Source organism: Amphibalanus amphitrite, unplaced genomic scaffold, assembly GCF_019059575.1.
Source record: "Amphibalanus amphitrite isolate SeventyFive unplaced genomic scaffold, NRLGWU_Aamphi_draft 000241F_arrow, whole genome shotgun sequence".
Lineage (NCBI taxonomy): Eukaryota > Metazoa > Arthropoda > Thecostraca > Balanomorpha > Balanidae > Amphibalanus > Amphibalanus amphitrite.
In genome coordinates, this window is record NW_024881736.1 from 637641 (window position 1) to 661819 (window position 24179).

At 49.9% G+C, this 24179-nt stretch overlaps 2 protein-coding genes across 12 annotated transcripts; both read left to right on the forward strand.

Moving 5' to 3' along the window:
- The first annotated feature begins 7365 nt into the window (after positions 1 to 7365).
- On the forward strand, positions 7366 to 14551 carry LOC122386151. Its single transcript, XM_043375064.1, has 7 exons — positions 7366 to 7848; positions 8376 to 8725; positions 8956 to 9075; positions 9455 to 9684; positions 10097 to 10282; positions 10539 to 10712; positions 11361 to 14551. Exons 2-7 carry the CDS (start codon positions 8596 to 8598, stop codon positions 12300 to 12302), a joined length of 1782 nt encoding a protein of 593 aa, XP_043230999.1. The 5' UTR covers positions 7366 to 7848; positions 8376 to 8595; the 3' UTR covers positions 12303 to 14551.
- A 442-nt stretch (positions 14552 to 14993) lies between these two features.
- LOC122386142 (short-chain dehydrogenase/reductase family 16C member 6-like) lies at positions 14994 to 24020 on the forward strand. 11 transcript variants are annotated; one of them, XM_043375041.1, is made up of 9 exons: positions 14994 to 15286; positions 17557 to 17729; positions 18442 to 18531; positions 18866 to 18979; positions 19155 to 19286; positions 21006 to 21135; positions 21881 to 22004; positions 22344 to 22469; positions 22894 to 24020. In XM_043375041.1, the coding sequence occupies exons 2-9, from the start codon at positions 17577 to 17579 to the stop codon at positions 23021 to 23023; spliced, it is 999 nt and encodes a 332-aa protein (XP_043230976.1). In that variant the 5' UTR covers positions 14994 to 15286; positions 17557 to 17576; the 3' UTR covers positions 23024 to 24020. The 11 variants fall into 11 exon arrangements, with proteins under 11 accessions (XP_043230976.1, XP_043230981.1, XP_043230978.1 ...); XM_043375046.1 differs by having other exon boundaries at positions 15113 to 15154; XM_043375043.1 differs by having other exon boundaries at positions 15136 to 15167.
- Positions 24021 to 24179: the final 159 nt, after the last annotated feature.

Here is a 24179-nt window from a genome sequence, read left to right on the forward strand (position 1 = left end):
CATTCAAAGTTTTTTTGGGGCGAAGGGGGACCCCCTTAGATTTTCATAAAAACTGGTCCAAGGGTACAGTTTTGGACGCTGATTCCAACAGTGAAGTCTGTTTTTCGCCACATATTATACTTTGGCCCCTAGAGGCATTCAAAGTTTTTTTTTGGGCGAAGGGGGACCCCCTAGATTTTCATAAAAACTGGTCCATGTGTACAGTTTTGGACGCTGATTCCAATGGTGAAGTCTGTTTTTCGCCACATATTATACTTTGGCCCCTAGAGGCATTCAAAGTTTTTTTGGGGAAGGGGGACCCTCTTAGATTTTCATAAAAACTGGTCCATGGGTACAGTTTTGGACGCTGATTCTAATGGTGAAGTCTGTTTTTCGCCACATATTATACTTTGGCCCCTAGAGGCATTCAAAGTTTTTTGGGGGAAGGGGGACCCCCTTAGATTTTCATAAAAACGGGTCCATGGGTACAGTTTTGGACGCTGATTCCAATGGTGAAGTCTGTTTTTCGCCACATATTATACTTTGCCCCTGGAGGCATTCAGATTCACTTTCAGAATCACATTCGGACCCCCTTAGATTTTCATAAAAACTGGTACATGGGTACAGTTTTGGACGCTGATTCCAATGGTGAAGTCTGTTTTTCGCCACATATTATACTTTGGCCCCTAGAGGCATTCAAAGTTTTTTTTGGGCGAAGGGGGACCCCTTAGATTTTCATAAAAACTGGTCCATGGGTACAGTTTTGGACGCTCATTCCAATGGTGAAATCTGTTTTTCGCCACATATTATACTTTGGCCCCTAGAGGCATTCAAAGTTTTTTTGGGGCGAAGGGGGACCCCCTTAGATTTTCATAAAAACTGGTCCATGTGTACAGTTTTGGACGCTGATTCCAACGGTGAAGTCTGTTTTTCGCCACATATTATACTTTGGCCCCTAGAGGCATTCAAAGTTTTTTTGGGGAAGGGGGACCCCTTAGATTTTCATAAAAACTGGTCCATGGGTACAGTTTTGGACGCTGATTCCAATGGTGAAGTCTGTTTTTCGCCACATATTATACTTTGCCCCTAGAGGCATTCAGATTCACTTTCAGAATCACATTCGGACCCCCTTAGATTTTCATAAAAACTGGTACATGGGTACAGTTTTGGACGCTGATTCCAATGGTGAAGTCTGTTTTTCGCCACATATTATACTTTGGCCCCTAGAGGCATTCAAAGTTTTTTTTGGGCGAAGGGGGACCCCCTTAGATTTTCATAAAAACTGGTCCATGGGTACAGTTTTGGACGCTCATTCCAATGGTGAAGTCTGTTTTTCGCCACATATTATACTTTGGCCCCTAGAGGCATTCAAAGTTTTTTTGGGGCGAAGGGGGACCCCCTTAGATTTTCATAAAAACTGGTCCATGTGTACAGTTTTGGACGCTGATTCCAACGGTGAAGTCTGTTTTTCGCCACATATTATACTTTGGCCCCTAGAGGCATTCAAAGTTTTTTTGGGGGAAGGGGAACCCCCTTAGATTTTCATAAAAACTGGTCCATGGGTACAGTTTTGGACGCTGATTCCAATGGTGAAGTCTGTTTTTCGCCACATATTATACTTTGGCCCCTAGAGGCATTCAAAGTTTTTTGGGGAAGGGGGACCCCCTTAGATTTTCATAAAAACTGGTCCATGGGTACAGTTTTGGACGCTGATTCCTGCCTCTAGGGGCCAAAGTATAATATGTGGCGAAAAACAGACTTCACCGTTGGAATCAGCGTCCAAAACTGTACACATGGACCAGTTTTTATGAAAATCTAAGGGGGTCCCCCTTCGCCCCAAAAAAACTTTGAATGCCTCTAGGGGCCAAGTATAATATGTGGCGAAAAACAGACTTCACCATTGGAATCAGCGTCCAAAACTGTACCCATGGACCAGTTTTTATGAAAATCTAAGGGGGTCCCCCTTCGCCCAAAAAAAACTTTGAATGCATCTAGGGGCCAAAGTATAATATGTGACGAAAAACAGACTTCACCATTGGAATCAGCGTCTAAAACTGTACCCATGGACCAGTTTTTATGAAAATCTAAGGGGGTCCCCCTTCCCCCAAAAAACTTTGAATGCCTCTAGGGGCCAAAGTATAATATGTGGCGAAAAACAGATTTCACCGTTGGAATCAGCGTCCAAAACTGTACACATGGACCAGTTTTTATGAAAATCTAAGGGGGTCCCCCTTCGCCCCAAAAAAACTGTGAATGCCTCTAGGGGCCAAAGTATAATATGTGGCGAAAAACAGACTTCACCATTGGAATCAGCGTCCAAAACTGTACCCATGGACCAGTTTTTATGAAAATCTAAGGGGGTCCGAATGTGATTCTGAAAGTGAATCTGAATGCCTCTAGGGGCAAAGTATAATATGTGGCAAAAAACAGACTTCACCATGGGAATCAGCGTCCAAAACTGTACCCATGGACCAGTTTTTATGAAAATCTAAGGGGGTCCCCCTTCCCCAAAAAACTTTGAATGCCTCTAGGGGCCAAAGTATAATATGTGGCGAAAAACAGACTTCACCATTGGAATCAACGTCCAAAACTGTACCCATGGACCAGTTTTTATGAAAATCTAAGGGGGTCCCCCTTCCCCCAAAAAACTTTGAATGCCTCTAGGGGCCAAAGTATAATATGTGGCGAAAAACAGACTTCACCGTTGGAATCAGCGTCCAAAACTGTACACATGGACCAGTTTTTATGAAAATCTAAGGGGGTCCCCCTTCGCCCCAAAAAAACTTTGAATGCCTCTAGGGGCCAAAGTATAATATGTGGCGAAAAACAGACTTCACCATTGAAATCAGCGTCCAAAACTGTACCCATGGACCAGTTTTTATGAAAATCTAAGGGAGTCCCCCTTCCCCCAAAAAACTTTGAATGCCTCTAGGGGCCAAAGTATAATATGTGGCGAAAAACAGACTTCACCGTTGGAATCAGCGTCCAAAACTGTACACATGGACCAGTTTTTATGAAAATCTAAGGGGGTCCCCCTTCGCCCCAAAAAAACTTTGAATGCCTCTAGGGGCCAAAGTATAATATGTGGCGAAAAACAGACTTCACCATTGGAATCAGCGTCCAAAACTGTACCCATGGACCAGTTTTTTATGAAAATCTAAGGGGGTCCCCCTTCGTTCAAAAAAAAACTTTGAATGCCTCTAGGGGCCAACGTATAATATGTGGCGAAAAACAGACTTCACCATTGGAATCAGCGTCCAAAACTGTACCCATGGACCAGTTTTTATGAAAATCTAAGGGGGTCCCCCTTCCCCCAAAAAACTTTGAATGCCTCTAGGGGCCAAAGAATAATATGTGGCGAAAAACAGACTTCACCGTTGGAATCAGCGTCCAAAACTGTACACATGGACCAGTTTTTATGAAAATCTAAGGGGGTCCCCCTTCGCCCCAAAAAAACTTTGAATGCCTCTAGGGGCCAAAGTATAATATGTGGCGAAAAACAGACTTCACCATTGGAATCAGCGTCCAAAACTGTACCCATGGACCAGTTTTTATGAAAATCTAAGGGGGTCCCCCTTCGCCCAAAAAAAAACTTTGAATGCCTCTAGGGGCCAAAGTATAATATGTGGCGAAAAACAGACTTCACCATTAGAATCAGCGTCCAAAACTGTACCCATTGACCAGTTTTTATGAAAATCTAAGGGGGTCCCCCTTCCCCCAAAAAACTTTGAATGCCTCTAGGGGCCAAAGTATAATATGTGGCGAAAAACAGACTTCACCGTTGGAATCAGCGTCCAAAACTGTACACATGGACCAGTTTTTATGAAAATCTAAGGGGGTCCCCCTTCGCCCCAAAAAAACTTTGAATGCCTCTAGGGGCCAAAGTATAATATGTGGCGAAAAACAGACTTCACCATTGAAATCAGCGTCCAAAACTGTACCCATGGACCAGTTTTTATGAAAATCTAAGGGAGTCCCCCTTCCCCCAAAAAACTTTGAATGCCTCTAGGGGCCAAAGTATAATATGTGGCGAAAAACAGACTTCACCATTAGAATCAGCGTCCAAAACTGTACCCATTGACCAGTTTTTATGAAAATCTAAGGGGGTCCCCCTTCCCCCAAAAAACTTTGAATGCCTCTAGGGGCCAAAGTATAATATGTGGCGAAAAACAGACTTCACCGTTGGAATCAGCGTCCAAAACTGTACACATGGACCAGTTTTTATGAAAATCTAAGGGGGTCCCCCTTCGCCCCAAAAAAACTTTGAATGCCTCTAGGGGCCAAAGTATAATATGTGGCGAAAAACAGACTTCACCATTGAAATCAGCGTCCAAAACTGTACCCATGGACCAGTTTTTATGAAAATCTAAGGGAGTCCCCCTTCCCCCAAAAAACTTTGAATGCCTCTAGGGGCCAAAGTATAATATGTGGCGAAAAACAGACTTCACCGTTGGAATCAGCGTCCAAAACTGTACACATGGACCAGTTTTTATGAAAATCTAAGGGGGTCCCCCTTCGCCCCAAAAAAACTTTGAATGCCTCTAGTGGCCAAAGTATAATATGTGGCGAAAAACAGACTTCACCATTGGAATCAGCGTCCAAAACTGTACCCATGGACCAGTTTTTATGAAAATCTAAGGGGGTCCCCCTTCGTTCAAAAAAAAAACTTTGAATGCCTCTAGGGGCCAACGTATAATATGTGGCGAAAAACAGACTTCACCATTGGAATCAGCGTCCAAAACTGTACCCATGGACCAGTTTTTATGAAAATCTAAGGGGGTCCCCCTTCCCCCAAAAAACTTTGAATGCCTCTAGGGGCCAAAGAATAATATGTGGCGAAAAACAGACTTCACCGTTGGAATCAGCGTCCAAAACTGTACACATGGACCAGTTTTTATGAAAATCTAAGGGGGTCCCCCTTCGCCCCAAAAAAACTTTGAATGCCTCTAGGGGCAAAGTATAATATGTGGCGAAAAACAGACTTCACCATTGGAATCAGCGTCCAAAACTGTACCCATGGACCAGTTTTTATGAAAATCTAAGGGGGTCCCCCTTCGCCCAAAAAAAACTTTGAATGCCTCTAGGGGCCAAAGTATAATATGTGGCGAAAAACAGACTTCACCATTAGAATCAGCGTCCAAAACTGTACCCATGGACCAGTTTTTATGAAAATCTAAGGGGGTCCCCCTTCCCCCAAAAAACTTTGAATGCCTCTAGGGGCCAAAGTATAATATGTGGCGAAAAACAAACTTCACCGTTGGAATCAGCGTCCAAAACTGTACACATGGACCAGTTTTTATGAAAATCTAAGGGGGACCCCTTCGCCCCAAAAAAACTTTGAATGCCTCTAGGGGCCAAAGTATAATATGTGGCGAAAAACAGACTTCACCATTGAAATCAGCGTCCAAAACTGTACCCATGGACCAGTTTTTATGAAAATCTAAGGGAGTCCCCCTTCCCCCAAAAAACTTTGAATGCCTCTAGGGGCCAAAGTATAATATGTGGCGAAAAACAGACTTCACCGTTGGAATCAGCGTCCAAAACTGTACACATGGACCAGTTTTTATGAAAATCTAAGGGGGTCCCCCTTCGCCCCAAAAAAAACTTTGAATGCCTCTAGGGGCCAAAGTATAATATGTGGCGAAAAACAGACTTCACCATTGGAATCAGCGTCCAAAACTGTACCCATGGACCAGTTTTTATGAAAATCTAAGGGGGTCCCCCTTCGTTCAAAAAAAAACTTTGAATGCCTCTAGGGGCCAACGTATAATATGTGGCGAAAAACAGACTTCACCATTGGAATCAGCGTCCAAAACTGTACCCATGGACCAGTTTTTATGAAAATCTAAGGGGGTCCCCCTTCCCCCAAAAAACTTTGAATGCCTCTAGGGGCCAAAGAATAATATGTGGCGAAAAACAGACTTCACCGTTGGAATCAGCGTCCAAAACTGTACACATGGACCAGTTTTTATGAAAATCTAAGGGGGTCCCCCTTCGCCCCAAAAAAACTTTGAATGCCTCTAGGGGCCAAAGTATAATATGTGGCGAAAAACAGACTTCACCATTGGAATCAGCGTCCAAAACTGTACCCATGGACCTGTTTTTATGAAAATCTAAGGGGGTCCCCCTTCGCCCAAAAAAAACTTTGAATGCCTCTAGGGGCCAAAGTATAATATGTGGCGAAAAACAGACTTCACCATTAGAATCAGCGTCCAAAACTGTACCCATGGACCAGTTTTTATGAAAATCTAAGGGGGTCCCCCTTCCCCCAAAAAACTTTGAATGCCTCTAGGGGCCAAAGTATAATATGTGGCGAAAAAACAGACTTCACCGTTGGAATCAGCGTCCAAAACTGTACACATGGACCAGTTTTTATGAAAATCTAAGGGGGTCCCCCTTCGCCCCAAAAAACTTTGAATGCCTCTAGGGGCCAAAGTATAATATGTGGCGAAAAACAGACTTCACCATTGGAATCAGCGTCCAAAACTGTACCCATGGACCAGTTTTTATGAAAATCTAAGGGGGTCCCCCTTCGCCCAAAAAAAACTTTGAATGCCTCTAGGGGCCAACGTATAATATGTGGCGAAAAACAGACTTCACCATTGGAATCAGCGTCCAAAACTGTACCCATGGACCAGTTTTTATGAAAATCTAAGGGGGTCCCCCTTCCCCCAAAAAACTTTGAATGCCTCTAGGGGCCAAAGTATAATATGTGGCGAAAAACAGACTTCACCGTTGGAATCAGCGTCCAAAACTGTACACATGGACCAGTTTTTATGACAATCTAAGGGGGTCCCCCTTCGCCCCCAAAAAAACTTTGAATGCCTCTAGGGGCCAAAGTATAATATGTGGCGAAAAACAGACTTCACCATTGGAATCAGCGTCCAAAACTGTACCCATGGACCAGTTTTTATGAAAATCTAAGGGGGTCCGAATGTGATTCTGAAAGTGAATCTGAATCTGAGGCTGTCTTGACAGACGTGGAAAGATTGAGGAAGCCGAATGACTCGCTTTTCGGTACTTTACGTATAAATACGTCCATGACAAGGCCGTCTTTGTCTCGTTGTTGTTTCTTACATCGATTGGTGAAAGTGGCAGCGGTCGGTCCCGTTAGTTTCACAGAATGTCCGTGCCTGCTGCGCTGCCAGTTTCTTTTTCCCCACGGTGACGGCCGTGGCAAGGCTGATCCTCGCCCGGCGGCGGTCTGAAATAATTATTGTAAATAGAAATACCCTGCACTGTCTAGCCGTGGGACTACGGCGGCTGGCGTGGCGCGGTAGGTACTGTCTTTACGAGTGTATACGTAGATGGAAGCATGTATACTGGAGCGACCTTAACGGAATTAGCCTGCACTCTGGACCGTGCTCGGTTCGGGCTGCTCAGTGTATGGTATTCATGGTTACCTACACGGCACGGCCTAACCTACGTCGTTCGACCCACGTACCGGGGAACGTCCGGGCGGCACCTGCGCTCCGGCCGCCTGCCGTGCGGACTCTGCCTGACCTTGTGACCGGCGCCGTCTCACCTGCCGCGGTCGGCGGGCCGCGCAGGCGCAGTAGGGACTGCTCGGACCGGTCCGGCGGGCCGCGGACCCCGGCGGACCCCGCTGGACCGGGCGGCAGGGCACGCCGGGCCGGCATACGCGGCGTCCGGCCGGCCGGCGGCGGGACAGGCGGGACAGTCGGGGCCGGTATCGCCGGCCATCAGGTGGTGTTTGGGGCCGGTGGGGTGCCGGCTGAGTGTCCAGTGCATTTGTTAGCAAACTGCAGTGCTGTGAGGCCGAAGCCCGCTCCCCCAATAGGCGGAGGTCAGGGAAAGCAGGCGCCCAGAATCCGCCCGGTATTCGTCTGTTGACTGTCAGCTGAAGAGGTGAGTTGGGCCGCATCACTAACGAATACGACGCCCTCATTACACCAATGCTTCATGTTGTGATACTGAAGATTCGTTGTCTAACCAATGTAATGATGTAAATATGTGACGCTATAGAATCTTCTATGGCTTACCGTAAACCGCCGGGAAACAGTAACCCTGAGACTACATTTGTGAATAGTGCTTTTCGAGAGTCGATGTAAATTGACCGGCCTGACATCGTCTCGGTACCCATTCCGTGCCTGTTCCTCTCGGTCCTCCATCGAGGGCTCCTGTGTCGCACCAGCAGTACCGCATGGTCATCTGTATCTGTACTCGCTCTACCCCACCATTACCAGTGATGTCCCTAATCCTATCTTCCACTGCCAGTACTTTTACCGCTCAGTGGTCGAACTAATCCATATCCAGGGACAGCTTCCACCAATTGCAGAGGAAGATAACATCGCGCTGCCTTTCCGATCGGACGGGCATTTGTTGCAATTTTTAATCTGTCGGACGCCGCTAACCCGGCCGGATGTTGTTGCCAGCCCAGTGGACGGCGGTCGGCGGTCGGTGGACAGCAGTGGACGGCGGTCGGCGGACGGCGGTCGGCGGACGGCGGTCGGCGGACGGTGGACAGCAGTGGACAGCTACAGCGGACGGCGGACGGCGGTCGGCGGACGGCGGTCGGCGGACGGCGGTCGGCGGACGGCGGTCGGCGGACGGTGGTCGGTGTGCAGCAGTGGACAGCTGCAGCGGACTCTGACGATGGGGATCTCTGGGACGTCCATCGTGCTGAAGCCGAGCGGCCGCGGCCCGGACTCGTTCATGCCCGGGGACGCGGTGCGCGGAGCTGTGGTGGTCTCCATCACGGGCAGCGCCGGCTGCAAACTGACCGGTGAGGGTACATACCGTCCTTTGAGGCTGCAAACTGACAGATGAGTGTCGCTGTTAAGAACATCAAACGCATGATGCGTTAGTCGGTCCCGCGTGAGGGAACCGTGACCGCCTCTGTCGATAACTGGGGTCTTGTTTTGATCATCCTTCAACCTCTGGTAATATTGTAACCTTTGACTATCCCGCGACGACGGGCCGTTCTGACCTGAACTGCTCTGACCCGACCCACAGAGGTAACGCTGACGGTGAAGGGCCAGGCGCGGACCCACTGGACCACCCACAACGGCACCTGGTCGTCCAAACACGCCCAGAAGGAGACCTTTCTCAAACTGGTACTGCCCGTGCTGCGAGGTAAGTTACCGCCACTGCAGTTTCTACGTCTGCCACTGACGGAGACAGCGTCCCGTTAATTTCCATTGCTATCGTACCGGATTCAATGCCGATTGCTGTTAATATTCCGCTGAAAACTAAGCTCAACTTCGCCCAAGTACCACCTAATTGAAGCGCTAGCAATGCTAGATTCATATTTTATTGGGACTGAAGCGCTATCCACACTAAATGCGCAACTTTTTACTCCCCCGCAACTGTTTGGCTCCACTGTGACCAGATGTGACCTCTCCCTGACCCTGCTCTGGCCCGTTGTGACCCACAATAAGGAAGAGTGCCGTGAGTCGTAACCCCGCTGTCTGACCCCGCTGTGACCTCTCCCTGACCCCGCTGTGACCCACAGTGAAGAAGGGCGCCGTGGCCACGCTGCCACCTGGCGAGAACCAGCTCAACTTCAGCTTCACGCTGCCGGCGGGCCTGCCGCACTCGCGGCTGTATGAGCACGGCGAGGTGGCCTACAAGATGGTGGCGCGCGCAGTCTCCGGCCCGCTGGGTAGTGCCTGGAATGGCACCAACAAGCTGGAGATCACCATGCTGCAGCGCCGAGACCTGAACGCCCTCCCGCACCTCGCCGTGAGTAGCGCCCAGGGACGGTCTCGTAGCTGGCAGTGGACTGACGCTCCCGACTGTGACAGTGGACTGACGTTCTCAGTCAATGACAGCAGCCTGAATCTGAACGTGGACTGACGCTGCTGACTGAGACAGTAGACTGACACTCCCGACTGTGACAGTGGGTTGAACTTCTCGTATCTGTCATCAGACTGACGGACAGTGGGCTGGTTTCCCGTATCTGACAGCAGACTGACACCCGTCTGTGACCACGGACTGACGCTCCATATTTGTGACATCGGATTGGCTCCCCATATCTGACAGTAAACTGACGCTCCCGTCTATGACAGAGGACTGGCGCCCCTTCACTCCCGTATCTGTGACAGCGGACTGACACCCGTCTGTGACAGCGGACTGACGCCCCTGTATCTAACAGCGTCGACTGGTGGTGGAGCGGAAGGCCAAGAGCAGCACCTCGCGTCGCGAGGACCCCGGACAGTTCACTGTCATGCTGCCGCGACAAGGATTCGTGGCCGGAGAGACCATCGACGTGTACCTAGACGGCTCGGACGACGTGCTCAGCGCCCTGGCGCGCAACGAGGGACTCGTCAAACTGAAGAGGGTAAGGAAGGATAACGAGTTCGCTGCGTGTGTGGTTCTGAGGGATTTAGGTAATGCGGAAAGATTCGGTACTAAAACGGCTGCAGTGTGTGTGTGTGTGTGTGTGTGTGCACTGTGCAATGTGGATACTGCTTACTGCTCACTTTACCATAATTCTGGAAGAATAGTCGGGGCTATCCTTGTTACTATCATTGCATCTGTTGCTGCCAATCTGGCTGTGACTTTGTGACTGACTGTGTGACTGTGACTGCGGCCAGTGCGAGGAGTTTCGCGCCGGCTCCAGCACGGAGTACCATAAGCCGGTGCTCACTCAGAAGCGGCTCGGCCTGGATCCCTCCGAGTGGCGCCATTTCCAGCTGACCGTGCCGCGAGACGACATCGGTATCGACCCGGCCGTCTGCCGCATCATCGCCGCATCACACTACATCAAGGTGGGCGTCACAACTCACTCAACACTACGTCAAATAACACGATTTATGTCACATAACACTGCGTCAAGGTGAGCGTCACACAACACCACGTCAAGGTGGGCGGCCCGGCGGACTGCCGACTCACGCCGCCGGCCACGGAGAAAAGGCACCGCGCCGGACGCCCGGCAGGGCAGAGGGCAGCACTGTTGTACATAAATAGCACCCACCGTGGGCAGTATAGGCGTAATGGGCAAAGTTAACAAACGTTAGTTGATGCTGGGGCTTGGCTAGGTTTAGCTTCATGACATTGTTGAGTACATCTTATCTTGTGGCAGGGTCATGGCGATCTAGTGCCGAAAGTGGATCTGCCATCTATCGGTTCCCGATTATTTGGAATGGTAGGTCCTCATAAGGTGGCCTGTCTTAGTTTAAATTGTAGTTATTAGTTGGACAAATGTCTGTTTCGATTACGTCTAAGCTAGGTGAATCCGTGTGTGATCTCAGGCTCGTTCCTGTAGTTCGGTGACCTCCGCCGGCCGCTCCGTAGTTGATCGACCACTGCCAGCCGCTGTTGTAATTTGCTGACCTCTGCCGGCCGCTGCCGTAACCTGATGACCTCTGCCGGCCGCTGCCGTAGTCTGATGACCTCAGCTCGCTCGTTGCCCGCAGATCTGGGACGTCCACCTGCCGCTGACCCTGGGAACCATCGCGTTCGGCAAGCGCTCCTCGTCTCGGCCGCCGTCGCGCTCACCGTCCGGGGCGCGGCTGGCGTCCTCTCAGAACTCGTCGCGCGCGCCGTCCCGCTCGCCGTCCGGCGTGGCCCTCTGCCAGACGCCGTCCCGGACCAACTCCGGCGCCGACCTCAGCCAGCTGCCCTTCAAGGTGCTCGCCGGACTGGCCCTGTTCCAGAACTCACCCCGGCCGCCCTCGAGGTCGCCGTCCGGGGTGGGCCTATGTCATATCTCGCCCAAGGCGCCCTCGAGGTCGGCGTCCGGGGTGGGCCTATGTCATATCTCGCCCAAGGCGCCCTCAAGGTCACACTCTGGTGTAGCTTTATCTCAGACCTCACGGAACACACCCTCAAGAACACCGTCTGGTGTGGCATTATATCAAACCTCACCGAAAACACCCTCAAGAACACCATCTAAGACAGGTCTGTGCCACACACCCTCCAGGGCCCGGGACGCCGAGATCCAGTCAGCTCGCCCCCACTCCAGAACAGCCTCTGACTCATCGGACGAACATCTGCAGTTCCTGGCACCCGCCAGGCGGACACCGGAACCTGAGGAGGCTGAACAGCAAGAGGTGGGCGCTCGGACTCAGAAGCCTGAGCTGCACGAACTAATCACAGCGCTGCCTCCGGTCCCGAGGAATGAACCGCAGGAGCTGGGCACACCGCTACCGACCCCACAGAAGGCGGAGCTGAGAACCTTGCTGCCGACAACGCCACAGAAGGCTAAACCGCAGGAGCTGGGCACACCGCTGCCGACTCCACAGAAGGCTGAACCACAGGGGCTGAGTACTTTGCTGCCGACGACGCCACAGAAGGCTGAACCGCAGGAGCTGGGCACAGCGCTGCCGACCGCGCCGTGTAAAGTCACGGACGTGTAGCGTCCGGCGGAGAGTGCAAGTACAGTCAGCGCTGTCCCGTGTAGCGTCCGGCGGAGATACAGTTAATGCTGACCCGGCGTATAACGTCCGGCGAAACTCACAGTTGGTTCAGCTCCCGCCCCTGCGCCGGTAGGCCGACCGGAGGAATAGTGCCATAGCTGCGACGCTGCCGGGCTGAGAGGGGCGTCCATCGCGACGGGAGCTACGGTCGTGACGAGGACTCAGCCGCTCGTATTGGGGCGAGGGGTGGTCGGTGGCTCGCTATTGATGGACACCACTTACAGCTTACCCCGCTTCCCCTAGTGTGGCATGTTAAAGGTAGACTGCCACCTTTTTTCCACAAAACGGTTTTCACTAGAGCTGAGCCACCTATGTCCCAGACTGAAGTCGGTTTTCCGAAATTCGAACCCGTTTGCGAGAAATCGGAGACCAAAGTTCAGTTTGATGCCATTTTTTTAGTCCAAGAAAACCGACATCTCTACTGTTTATCGATAACTTTGAAACATGAATTTTCTTATCTTTTGGTAAATATATGTCAAAACTTTGATTGTTTCGAGATCAGAGAAGAATTTTAGAGTGTCAAAATAAAAGTTTAACTTATATATTCAGTAGTTCATTTTTTCCAAAAAAGTGTGGGAAATGGGGTTTAACATGGGCCAGACCCATTCCAAATGAGCCATTATTTTTAAATGTTTTACGAACTTAAATGCAAAATAAATTAAACATGGCCAATTTCTTATGAAATCATATATTAGTAAATCATAAAATACCTTACTTTTTCAAATAAAATGTAATAATCTTATGACCTTGAAGTCTAGTGATGTGTAAACATTGTCGCTAGACATTCACCGATTGATAATTGTATGATAATCGACAATTTTTTCGCGATTCACGTGATGATACTTTGTCAGGTGAATTCTAAAATTTTGTTTTGTCCAGGCAACAAATCATAGGCCTATCTGAGAAAACTTTTTGAAGGTGGCAGTCTTCCTTTAATAATTGCGTAGTGCATAACTGTTAATGAAGACGCTAACATGTGTATTGCTGTAAACGCTCTCTCTTAGCTCTCCCCGGCCGAGGGAGACTTGATTTAAGTGGCCTGACTAACATTTACGGAGACGATGTTCTGGTGCGGTTTTATGCGTAACTCTTTCCATTTTGGGCTGTGAAAACGCATACTCCGTCGGTGGCACACGGCAAATAATATAATTAATTTCTTAGCAGCTCACATTATCGAATTTTGTACACACTAGACGGTGTGTGAACTCGCAATGATATTACACTAAGTGACCGAGTCGATATTTGTCGAGGCGGGGGCCGCTCCGCTACCAATCAGTTGTAGTGAATGCCTAACATAAAAGTATTTAGCCATTTGTGACGTCAACTAACCATGTGTTGGACCATCGAGCCTCCAGCGTGATCACCAGCCCTCAGCCGGCGCTGGACTGCGTCAGAGGTGCACACCGCTCATTATTCTTCGTCTGCGAGACGCGCAGTGGCTACTCTGCTGTTGTGATACACATGATACTCACCTGCTGGCGCGGACTGGGCGCTGGAGGAGGGGCAGAGCCCTCCGCCGTCCAGTTGTACTCGCACCTGGCAGAGGAAGTGTGCTGTGTACTGCATTCCGCCGTTTATTAGCTCATGAAGTGTATGAGCGACCGATGTCGGCTGTTGCTCCGTCTATCCGTCCGTCCGTCCGTCCGTCCATCCGTCCGTCGGTCCGTCCGTTCGTCCGTCCGTCCGTCCGTCCGTCCATCCATCCATCCGTCGGTCCGTCAGCCCGTTCGTCCGTTCGCTGCTTTCTGACCCTTGCAGCACGAGTGCTCTACTCTCATGTGTGCTGCGTCGAAATGTTTGGTTGTGTCTGTATGTTTCTGTCAAGATTCCTATAGATAGGTTTCTGTGTGACTTGCTGTGTCGGTATGGTCGACTTTATGACTCGCCGTGTCCCTATGGTTGACTTTGTCTTTGTGCCAAATGCTCCCGGCGGTCCAAAACCAACGGCACACGACCCGATGGCGACATCCTTGGGAAGTGCTCCGGGAAAAGTGCCAAACTTGCAGCAGCCGTGAACTAAATGTATGCCATATAAATGTGTAAAATATGCGAAATCGGTTTGATTTGGGTTGCGGAATGCCGTATATCCAGTCCAGCATTATCTGCACTTTAGACGTTCATCTCTGTGGCTGCATTTGCAATATATCATAGTCAATGGATGCGTCACTGGGCTGAATAAATGCAGTTGGAATGGTAAGACTCATTGCGTTTCGACCTTGTGCGCAGCTGAGGCGGTTAGTGACCGGCCGGCGATAACACCGATGTCTGAACTCTGAGGAACGACACGATCAACGGGCAGTAGCCAGAACGTGTCTGCTATCCTCGGCGGCGGGTCGGGCTCACTGCAGTTCGGTCGGCGCGCGGTGACGAGTCAGAGGGTGCGTTACGGCGGTATGCTGGCAATGACCGGGTCCATAGTTCACGCTGTGCCCGTGAGTTCAGCGCTCGGACTGTGCGCGGTCCGTCGGCCGAGCCGCGGCCTTCCGCCGGCACCGAGCCGTCAGCCAGATCTCCGCGGCGTCACGGTACAGAGTCCGCGTGGACGGCGCGTGCCCGTGACTGACCAGTCGTATCTGACGCACCGCCGCCCACTCGACTCGCGATGGCTCGGCGAGCGAGCGGCTGCAGAGGCGCGTCCAAGGAGGCCACCGACGGCTGTGGGCTGTGTGGGGGAACTGGCCCTGCCTAAGTAGTGCCGTCTTCCGCCCCTGCCGCCTCGACCATCGGTCACGGACGAGATGCTGCGTCCACGGTTCGCGACGCTCAGTAGTAGTGGCACGTCTGTCGTCTGCGTCAGTGCTAAGGGTTATTGGTTATGCGTGCTATTGGTTATTTGAGGGCCTGACGTGAGAACTATTTCGGCGAGGGTCCACAGACGTTAGAAACATATTTTATAAATGATGCCTGCCTGATGAAGATTGCAGGTAAGCGGATCTTAATCTGCATAGGCTTCTATGCTTGGTTTACACAAGATTCCTTTACTGGTTTACACAGCCTTGTATGCTTGCTATCATTTTCGGGGGCATTCCTTCATATCAGAAGCCTCGTCAGCGCTGCCAAATGTTGCAAAAACGACACTAGCAAGACATTTGAGACGCAAAAATGTCATTCGATTTTCAGCATTTTTGCAGTTGAAGAACGTTGCTAGGCAACTTGTTGACTCTTTTTGAAGACTTCAAGGCTGGCCTTCTGAATGAGCAGGAAATGCAGGCTGGTAAAGAAAATATAGAACATGAATATAACGGTAAAAAAACTCAGTTGACCCTCCTGCCGTTATTGTTTACATTTCCGTGTGGCGTGTTGGCCGTTTGCTGTACTCAAAATACCCTGGTTTGCTACGGTCTGAGCGTGGAATGAGTTCATCATACTAGATAAGTGAGAATCTGTGTGAATCAGTAAGAAACGCAAGGTTATTTTGATTTTAAGGAAATAGGCCACTTTCAACATGGGGTTTTAAACTGGAATAGCAATGTTGTAGCTTGAGCTGAGACTAGCACTAAATCAGGAGATTTTACGGCCTAACGATCACACATGGCGAAGATATTCCATTTATCATTCCATAAAGAGTGCCTTGTAGAGGAATGCGTGCCTTGCTGAGGAATGCAGCCACGTCATCGTCAGCCAATCGGCATGCTGCTTACAGCTAATGCGGCATGCATAGCTTTGAAATACGCAATATGATTGGTCAACATGTAGTAGGCTTCTGTGTTAAACATTATTTTATATATAATATAGGTGCCTAGTTCAATTCCTTTAGGTATAAATATAGGAAGTAGTCCTTTTTATAGAAAAGTTTTTCTTTTCTGATCATTTTGAGCACCGTAAACCGGGGTGACAATGATACCCGGGGTGACTTTGATCATAGACCAATTTCGGGCCTCAAATGAGCATTTAGCTGCTGTGAACTGTATTTGCTATGCCAATGATTAAATAAAGCAATGAAGCATTATAGCAGACACTTTGGGTCCCAGTTAGAATAATCATGTTGATGTCACAGCTTGTTTTTTTTTGCTGTCATTGGCATGAAGTATAAATTCGCTAGCATCTCCAGCAATAATAATGGTAAAGATGAGAAAGACCCAGATAAAGAAAGATAAAGGAAAGGCTTCGATACTGATGATGGAGGATGAGCATTGAGCTGCTCTACTCAGTGGTAATTGGAGCGTCAATGGGAAGTGAAAAAGACAATCGACTGGGAGGGGCATGAGCAGTGTGGCAAGCAGTCCCACAGCCACCAGCAGACAAAGTGTGATGTAGAACAGGTAGCCTGTGGCTTAGGACATCTGTGACTGCTACTTAATCTTGAAGTCAGAGGTTAAAGTAGCCAATTTTGCTACTTATAGCTCTGTAATGTGAGTTTAGACCCAGAGCATGCAACTTTATTTTAATACCTCAATGATTCATAGTTTTGCTGTTAAATGTTTGAGTTTATGTCAAGCAAAGCATTTGCTTTTATTTAAAACATGTAAGTTTATCACACAAACCCCTTCTGAGGGCTCCTATGGCACATATAAGGTGATTTTAATGTAGTGATCATAGTCACCCCGACCTCTGGGTGAGAATGATCAATTTTTTTTTGTTAAAAAATAAAATATTTATGATAAATTTCAAGACATTTATTGTACTCAGTTAGATAGAGAATTGTCCAATTGGTATGATGAAACAGTTTCCAGAGTGAAATCTCAAGTGATATAGGAGATATTGTACCATACTGGTCAAAAGTGATACAAAGTCACCCCGGTTTACGGCATAAAAATGAAATCTATTGCAAAAAATAAATTCCAGGAAAGTGAACCATTTCCTCGAGCAAGTGCTTTATCTGTGAAACAATAATGAGCAGCTATGACTGAGAAGCTTGACGTGTGTGATGACATTTAACATGTGCCTGGCTCACTATCATGTCATTTATCACCCTGCGAGGCATCTTTTGGCTATCAATAAGTCATTGTGATTTTCCAAATACCCAGCTTCATATCGGCTAGGTATATGGTATTCTTCTACCTATTCACTTTTATTTCTTTAGTTCATTTACACATCAAATTAAGGACAGTGCCCAACAGCTTGTGGCGTGCTACAGGCTACCTATGCAGATTGCAGAATGCATGAATTATAGATGTCTCTTCATTAAAAGTCTGTTTTTCATGTATTTCTACACACCATTGATCATAACATTGACTTGATTTATTTGTTCCAGGAACATCCTGAAGAACAAAGATGATTTATTTGGTGACCCCAGTCTTTGCCCTGTTTGTTTTGATAATAGATATTGTTGAGTTTCTCTGGGGAGCATATTGGGATGTGGTCAAGACTGTTTTTCATGTTTTCATACCAAAATCTCAAAAAAGTATAGCAGGTAAAACTGTTTTGGTGAGTACCTGATGATTGTATTGTACCCAACCAACTATCAAGCATGGGGACAGTCATGGATTTTTCATTTTTGGTGTTGGTCCCCCCATTCATAAACAATTGGCCACCATTCGCTGCCATGATACTGTGATGGGTCCGCTGGCTGAGTGTGGCACTGACGGTACGATCTGGTGTCCACTGTCGATCCGATGTCCGCTGGCGAGTCGGACGCTGGTGATGTGGTGTGTCCGCTGGCGAGTCGGACGCTGACGGTAGATCTGGTGTGTCCGCTGGTGGGTGGCGAGTCGGACGCTGACGATGTGATCTGGTGTGTCCGCTGGCGAGTCGGACGGTGACGGTAGGTCTGGTGTGTCCGCTGGTGAGTCGGACGCTGATGATGTGATTGTAATCTGGTGTGATCGCTGTCGAGTCGGACGCTGATGATGTGATCTGGGGTGTGTCCGCTGGCGAGTCGGACGCTGATGATGTGATCTGGGGTGTGTCCGCTGGCGAGTCGGACGCTGATGATGTGATCTGGTGTGTCTGCTGGCGAGTCGGACGCTGATGATGCGATCTGGTGTGTCTGCTGGCGAGTCGGACGCTGATGATGTGATCTGGTGTGTCCGCTGGCGAGTCAGACGCTGATGATGCGATCTGGTGTGATCGCTGTCGAGTCGGGCGCTGACGGTACGACCTACTGTGTCGGCGCCGCTAAGCTGTGCTCTATGCCCAGGTTACGGGAGCGGCCAATGGCGTGGGGAAGGAGCTAGCCCTCCTCTTCGGCCAGGAGGGCTGCAATGTCATCTGCTGGGATGTCGAGGAGGTATGAGCGTGGCTCGATTACACAGACTTCATAGGATGTATGGTTAAAGTTCATATGCCTCACATACTTTTTTTTACACATTTCTCATCATCGGTCTTTGACATAGTATGCCAAGTATGTGTTTGCATTGTTTTGATTTTAAGGGCTTTATTTGAAATCTTATTTATTTGAGTTTTTCAGTTTGTTAGTTATGTCGGATATGCTAGAGTTGAATGATGATCTCCATTGTCATCGCTGTATGACATGCATTGTTTATGCATTTACCCTTGCGACGTGGAACGACGGTAACGACGCTTCGTTCCCGAGTGACTGACTCCCGCCCGTGCCGCGGCAGGAGGGTAACCGGGCGACGGCGGACGAGGTTCTGGCGGCCAGTCCGGGCGTCCGCTGCTCGTCTCAGCGCGTGGACGTCAGCCAGCGCCAGGAGGTGGAGCGCGCCGCCCAGCAGGTGCGTCCCCCTACCCTCTCCCCCTCCGCGGTGCCACCGGTCGGATGATGTGGATGTGTTACCGCAGATCCTCGTGCTGTTTGGTGTCTCTTTTGTCACACTGGCCGCTCCTCAGCTCAGAGAAGGGCGGGCTGTGGTATTGACACCGTGTCGCTGACGCCTGCCCGCTCCCCAGCTGTTGGCAGAGTATGGTGGGCTGGACATCCTCGTCAACAACGCCGGCATCATGCCCGTGAAGACGTTCCTGGAACACTCCCCGGAGGAGCTGGAGAGAATCGTCAACATCAACCTCATGTCGCAGTTCTGGGTACGACGCACGTTTCTAGCTGCTCAGCTCTGGCTTCAGTATTTCTTTCAGCACATTACTTTTTTGGGTTGCGCTTAGAAGTTTGATTATTGCCTAGTTTCAGTACAGGATGTGGCAAGTAAAAATGTTTATTGCTGTTGATATCGTGCGATTTCCGAAACTAATTTACTCTTATTGCATCTGTTTTATAAAAGAGGAAGTTAGAGGTGTGCAGGTATTACAGGGTGTCTCAAAAGTTCGCTTACACATTTCCCATGTCAATAAAGCATATAAGAAACGGCCAAAAATCTAAGGTTTTGGTGTCCGTGTCTACACTAGACAAATATGCATGCTTTGACAACTGATTCGGAAGGTTGGAAACCAAACCCTTTGCTGTATCTCCAAAAATATTTGCCCATACCGATTTTCGTCACTCCGTCAGCTGCCGGAGGCTGATAAAAGGTTACCAGCTTTCAAGCTCTTGTAGGGGAATCCCTCGCAGTTTCTGCGTCGGATTTAGGTTTGACGAGCTCCCCGGCAACATCCGCTTCTCCCTGAAAGCTGATAGCTTGCATCGACACCATCCGTGAGTATTTTGTAGGTCTTCTCTGGCGCTAACTCCTTCATGAATGACTGGCGCCGACCTCCCAAGCACCATTTTCCTTTTCAAAACAACCCCATTGCTGAACAAATGGGAAGTGCCAGGGGCAAATTTTTCGCAGCATATCGTAGCAGAATGTGTCGGCCATCTGTTTCTTAGACACATTTTGCAAAATTTGCAAATCCTGAACGCTCGTCATTCCCAATGCCAAGACCTTCGCTGGGTTCCGGAGTGTTTTCCTCAGGAGAGGTTCTGCTTTGTAAACGGCCAAAACCTGTCCATCGTGCGGTTTTGTCCGGATTTTGTGTGTAAAAGAAAGCTATTTGCTCCAGATCTGCCTCTTGAAACTTCGTTAGATAAAACTTTACATTAATTGACACTTTTGGAGGGTCACTTGTCCTCGGCATTGACGATTTTCGCATTATTTTCCCTCAAAATTTAGCGTTATAGATATTATAAACAATTTTAAATGATATTTTGTCTTTATTTTATGATGACCTGCAATTTTTGAAACTGGGTAACCTCTGTCTGTGAGCTTCTAGTCAGTTTTCAATAGTTAGAACTGCATTTTCAGCTGCTTTCCGGAGCACGAGTCTGCTGCGGTACAAGGGTCGTTCAAAGCGCTGTTAGTCTCGCATGGTTTTGTCCTTCAAAAATTTTAGCCACCGTTTTTATTAGATGACCATCATGTTGTACTCATCCTCGCCGACACTTTGCCATGTGTCATTTCCGACCTAACCATTCCCATTACTCGTGAAGCAGAGAGTTTCTCAGCCGACCCGAGTATGCGACATCCATTTTCATGCCTGATCCATGGTCAGAGGTGAACCCTTTTTGTGAGCTCATGAAGGGTCGAATGCGCTTGAAAACAATGAAGCTGCTTGAGGAAGGTTGGTACCAATGCCCATGCAAAATTTCGACTGTTAATTTCATGTTGATTCAGAATTATTGACAAAAAAGCATGGCTGGTACCTGTAAGCGAACTTTTGAGACACCCTGTACGTCTTGGCAATATCGAAGATGCCTAGCATTCCTAATAGATTCAGCGTATTCCTCCGTCGCGAGCAGCGCCCCGATTCTGTGTGTGGCACAGCGCCCTCCAACCCCTGCTGGCCCTGACTACGTGTCCTCCTCCATAGACGCTGCGCGCCTTCCTGCCCCGCATGTACCGTCTGGGCGGCGGCTCCGTGGTCAGCATGTCGTCCAACTGCGGCCTGATGGGCTCACCGCACCTGGTGCCCTACTGCGCCTCCAAGCACGCCATCCGAGGTGAGCAGACTCCGGGACCGTGGGGTGGTCAGGGGCTTTAGTGCCTCCATCCTGTGTGCTGCACATTATACAGAGGCCAGAGGGTGGCGGCTGTCAGCGCTGTGCTGGTAGGCCGTGCTGGTTTGTCAGTGCTTGTTTGGCTTTGCCGTGCTGGTTTGGTCATGGTGGTGTTCCTGCTGGTAGGCCATGCAGGTCTGACCGGGCCGCGTTGTTCGTGCGGTAGGTCCATTGTGTCTCTGTCTCCGCATTAAAGGCGATGATTACTCCGTTGTGCGCGCACCGTGCTCAGTGTGTTATGTCACTCTGTCCGCAGATCTGACTGTTGCGAGTCGCTTTGTGTCCCCAAGTGTGACTGTTGATAGTCGCTCTGCGCCCGTAGACCTGACTGTCGCTCTGTGACTGCAGGTCTGACTCTTAATAGTCGCTCCGTGTCCGCAGGTCTAACTGGTTGTCGCTCTGTCTCGGCAGGTCTGACTGTGGATTGTCGCTCTGTGCCTGCACGTCTGACTGTTGATTGTCCCTCCGTGCCCGCAGGTCTAATTGTCGCTCTGTGCCAGCAGGTCTGACTGTGGATAGTCGCTCTGCCCGCCGGTCTGACTGTTGCTAGCCGCTCTGTGTCCCCAAGTCTGACTGTTGATAGTCGCTCTGTCGGCAGGTCTGACTGTTGATAGTCGCTGTGTCGGCAGGCCTGACTGTGGATTGTCGCTCCGTGTCGGTAGGTCTGACTGTCGCTCCGTGCCCGCAGGGCTGACTGAGGCGCTGACGGAGGAGGAGCGCCATCTGAGCCAGGTGGGCCGCGCCTCGGTCCACTACCTCACCGTCTTCCCGTTCATCATCAACACCCGGCTCGTCAAGTACCCGCGCGTCAGGTGAGCAGCAGCCCTCTCTCTCTCTCTCTCTCTCTCTCTCTCTCTCTCTCTCTCTCTCTCTCTCTCTCTCTCTCTCTCTCTCTCTCTCTCTCTCTCTCTCTCTCTCGCTCTCTCTCTCTCTCTCTCTCTCTCTCTCTCTCTCTCTCTCTCTCTCTCTCTCTCTCTCTCTCCTCGGTGTATGGTGTATGTCCGTGTTTATGTCTGTGTCTGTGCCACCGACTATGACGCCTTTCCGGCAGGTTCCCCTGGCTGACGCCGGTCCTGACGCCCCGATACGGGGCCATGTGTGTCTGTGTTTGTCCATGAGGTTCTGTGGGTGACGGCCCGCCGCCCCGGCAGGTTCCCCTGGCTGACGCCGGTTCTGACGCCCCGATACGTGGCTGAGGAGACAGTGACGGCACTCAAGCAGGGAGAGGAGATCCTCTTCTTCCCCAAGTGGATGTACCCGGCCTTCCTGTTCAGCAGGTGAGACACGGTACCTGCTGGGACTGTGGGACGGACCACGGCGCTGGTCCCGCCGGCAGAAGTGGGGTACGATCTGTGCTCTCTTTCTCTGGATGCTGGGGATGATGTGAACTCTGGCCCTGGGTCCTGGGGTTGATCCCAGGTCTGCATCTTGCTGATGGGGACGATTTGAACTCTCTGGCTCTGGGCCCCGGGGTTGATCTGAGCTCTGTGTCCCTGGCTGTTGGGACGATCTGGTGTTCGCCAAGTAAGATGAGAGGTCACCCGCTACGAGAGACCATACATGTGATGGTAATAGTTTGCGGTTGCTGATGCCGTGCCGCTGCTCGTTGGGCGGCTGCGGGTGAACGGTATGTTGACCCGGTCCGGTCCGGTCTAGTCTGTCGGTCCGGCCCGGTCCTCTGACCCAGCTCCCCACCGGCAGGATCTGGCCGCGCAGGACGCAGCAGCGCTTCTACCAGCTGCTCGACACCGGAGTGGACAAGCAGCAGTACGACGTGGCGGACGAGATGCGCCGCTTCAACGCGCCGCCGCTGGCCCGACTCCGGCAGTGAGCGCGGCCCGGGGCCGGCCGCCGAGGGACCCGGCTCGGGTCAGCAGACTGTGGCGGCGCTGCACCTCTCAGGTCAGTCGCCGCCGCTCGAGCGACGCCCTGGGGGTGTATGGAGGTGGAGATGAACTGATATACTCATTGCTCAACTGGTAACGGGTGTTACGATGGTGTTTGCGACTGTATTTTTCTTATATGTATAATGTATATGTTTATTGCACATTGTTCTGGGGTAGAATAGCCAATAAGTACGGAAGCACGGCATCAGTTACATATATTCCGCATTATATCGAACTTTGCTGTTGCTGTAATATGGGGACCAAACGTGTTTGGACGGGATACTTTGTGCTTGCCCACAGCTACCAGTCTGTGGAAACCTTCGTGGAGTAGGTTAGAAACCGACATAGCAGTTTATTTGCTGTTGGTGGGTTTGTTAATTTGTTGGTGGGTTGCGTCCAAAGCACTCAGCCCTAAACATCCCTATAATGTCGGACGGAGGTCGGTGGTCATAGAACGCAATACTATTATTTACAACGAATCAGTGTTCAGCGAATCTGTTTTCAACGAATGCGTGGTGAAACTAATGGTTAGGAGAACGTCATTTGATGCAGGGTCGGTCGAAGACGTTTGCAATGTTATTACTAGCAGCGCGCTTTCCTCTTTTTCATCTAGTTATCTCGAACACCTAAGCATTTTAGGGACAAGCCAAAAGAACCTCAACGAAAGGGAAACAGTGGATCCTTTCAAATACTAAAGTGTGATATCAGTCGAACACCCCAAACGTGCATACAGTAATCCGAAGAACAGAAACAGCGAAAAACGCTCTCCATGTGGCCTGTACTTAACTCGATGATTAGCCTGACTGCTCGTGTGAAGGATCGCCTGTCCGTGGTAATTATCAGCGTTGGTAAAAGGTGCTTTCTGATTGTTTTTGTTATATAAGTTTGTTTCTACACGTTTCGTGCATGTTGATGCTGAATATACAATATACATTTACACAAGCTTGTTGCTTTAATTGGAGATGCGCCCATTGTTGAATGGAGTGGACCTCGCTAATACACCGACACCCGTTCGGATCCGGCGCGTCTTGTTTGCCAAAGCATTCAGTGGTGCCTAGGTGGCTTGTGATTAGTCAGCCGATGACGCCACTGACACTGTCA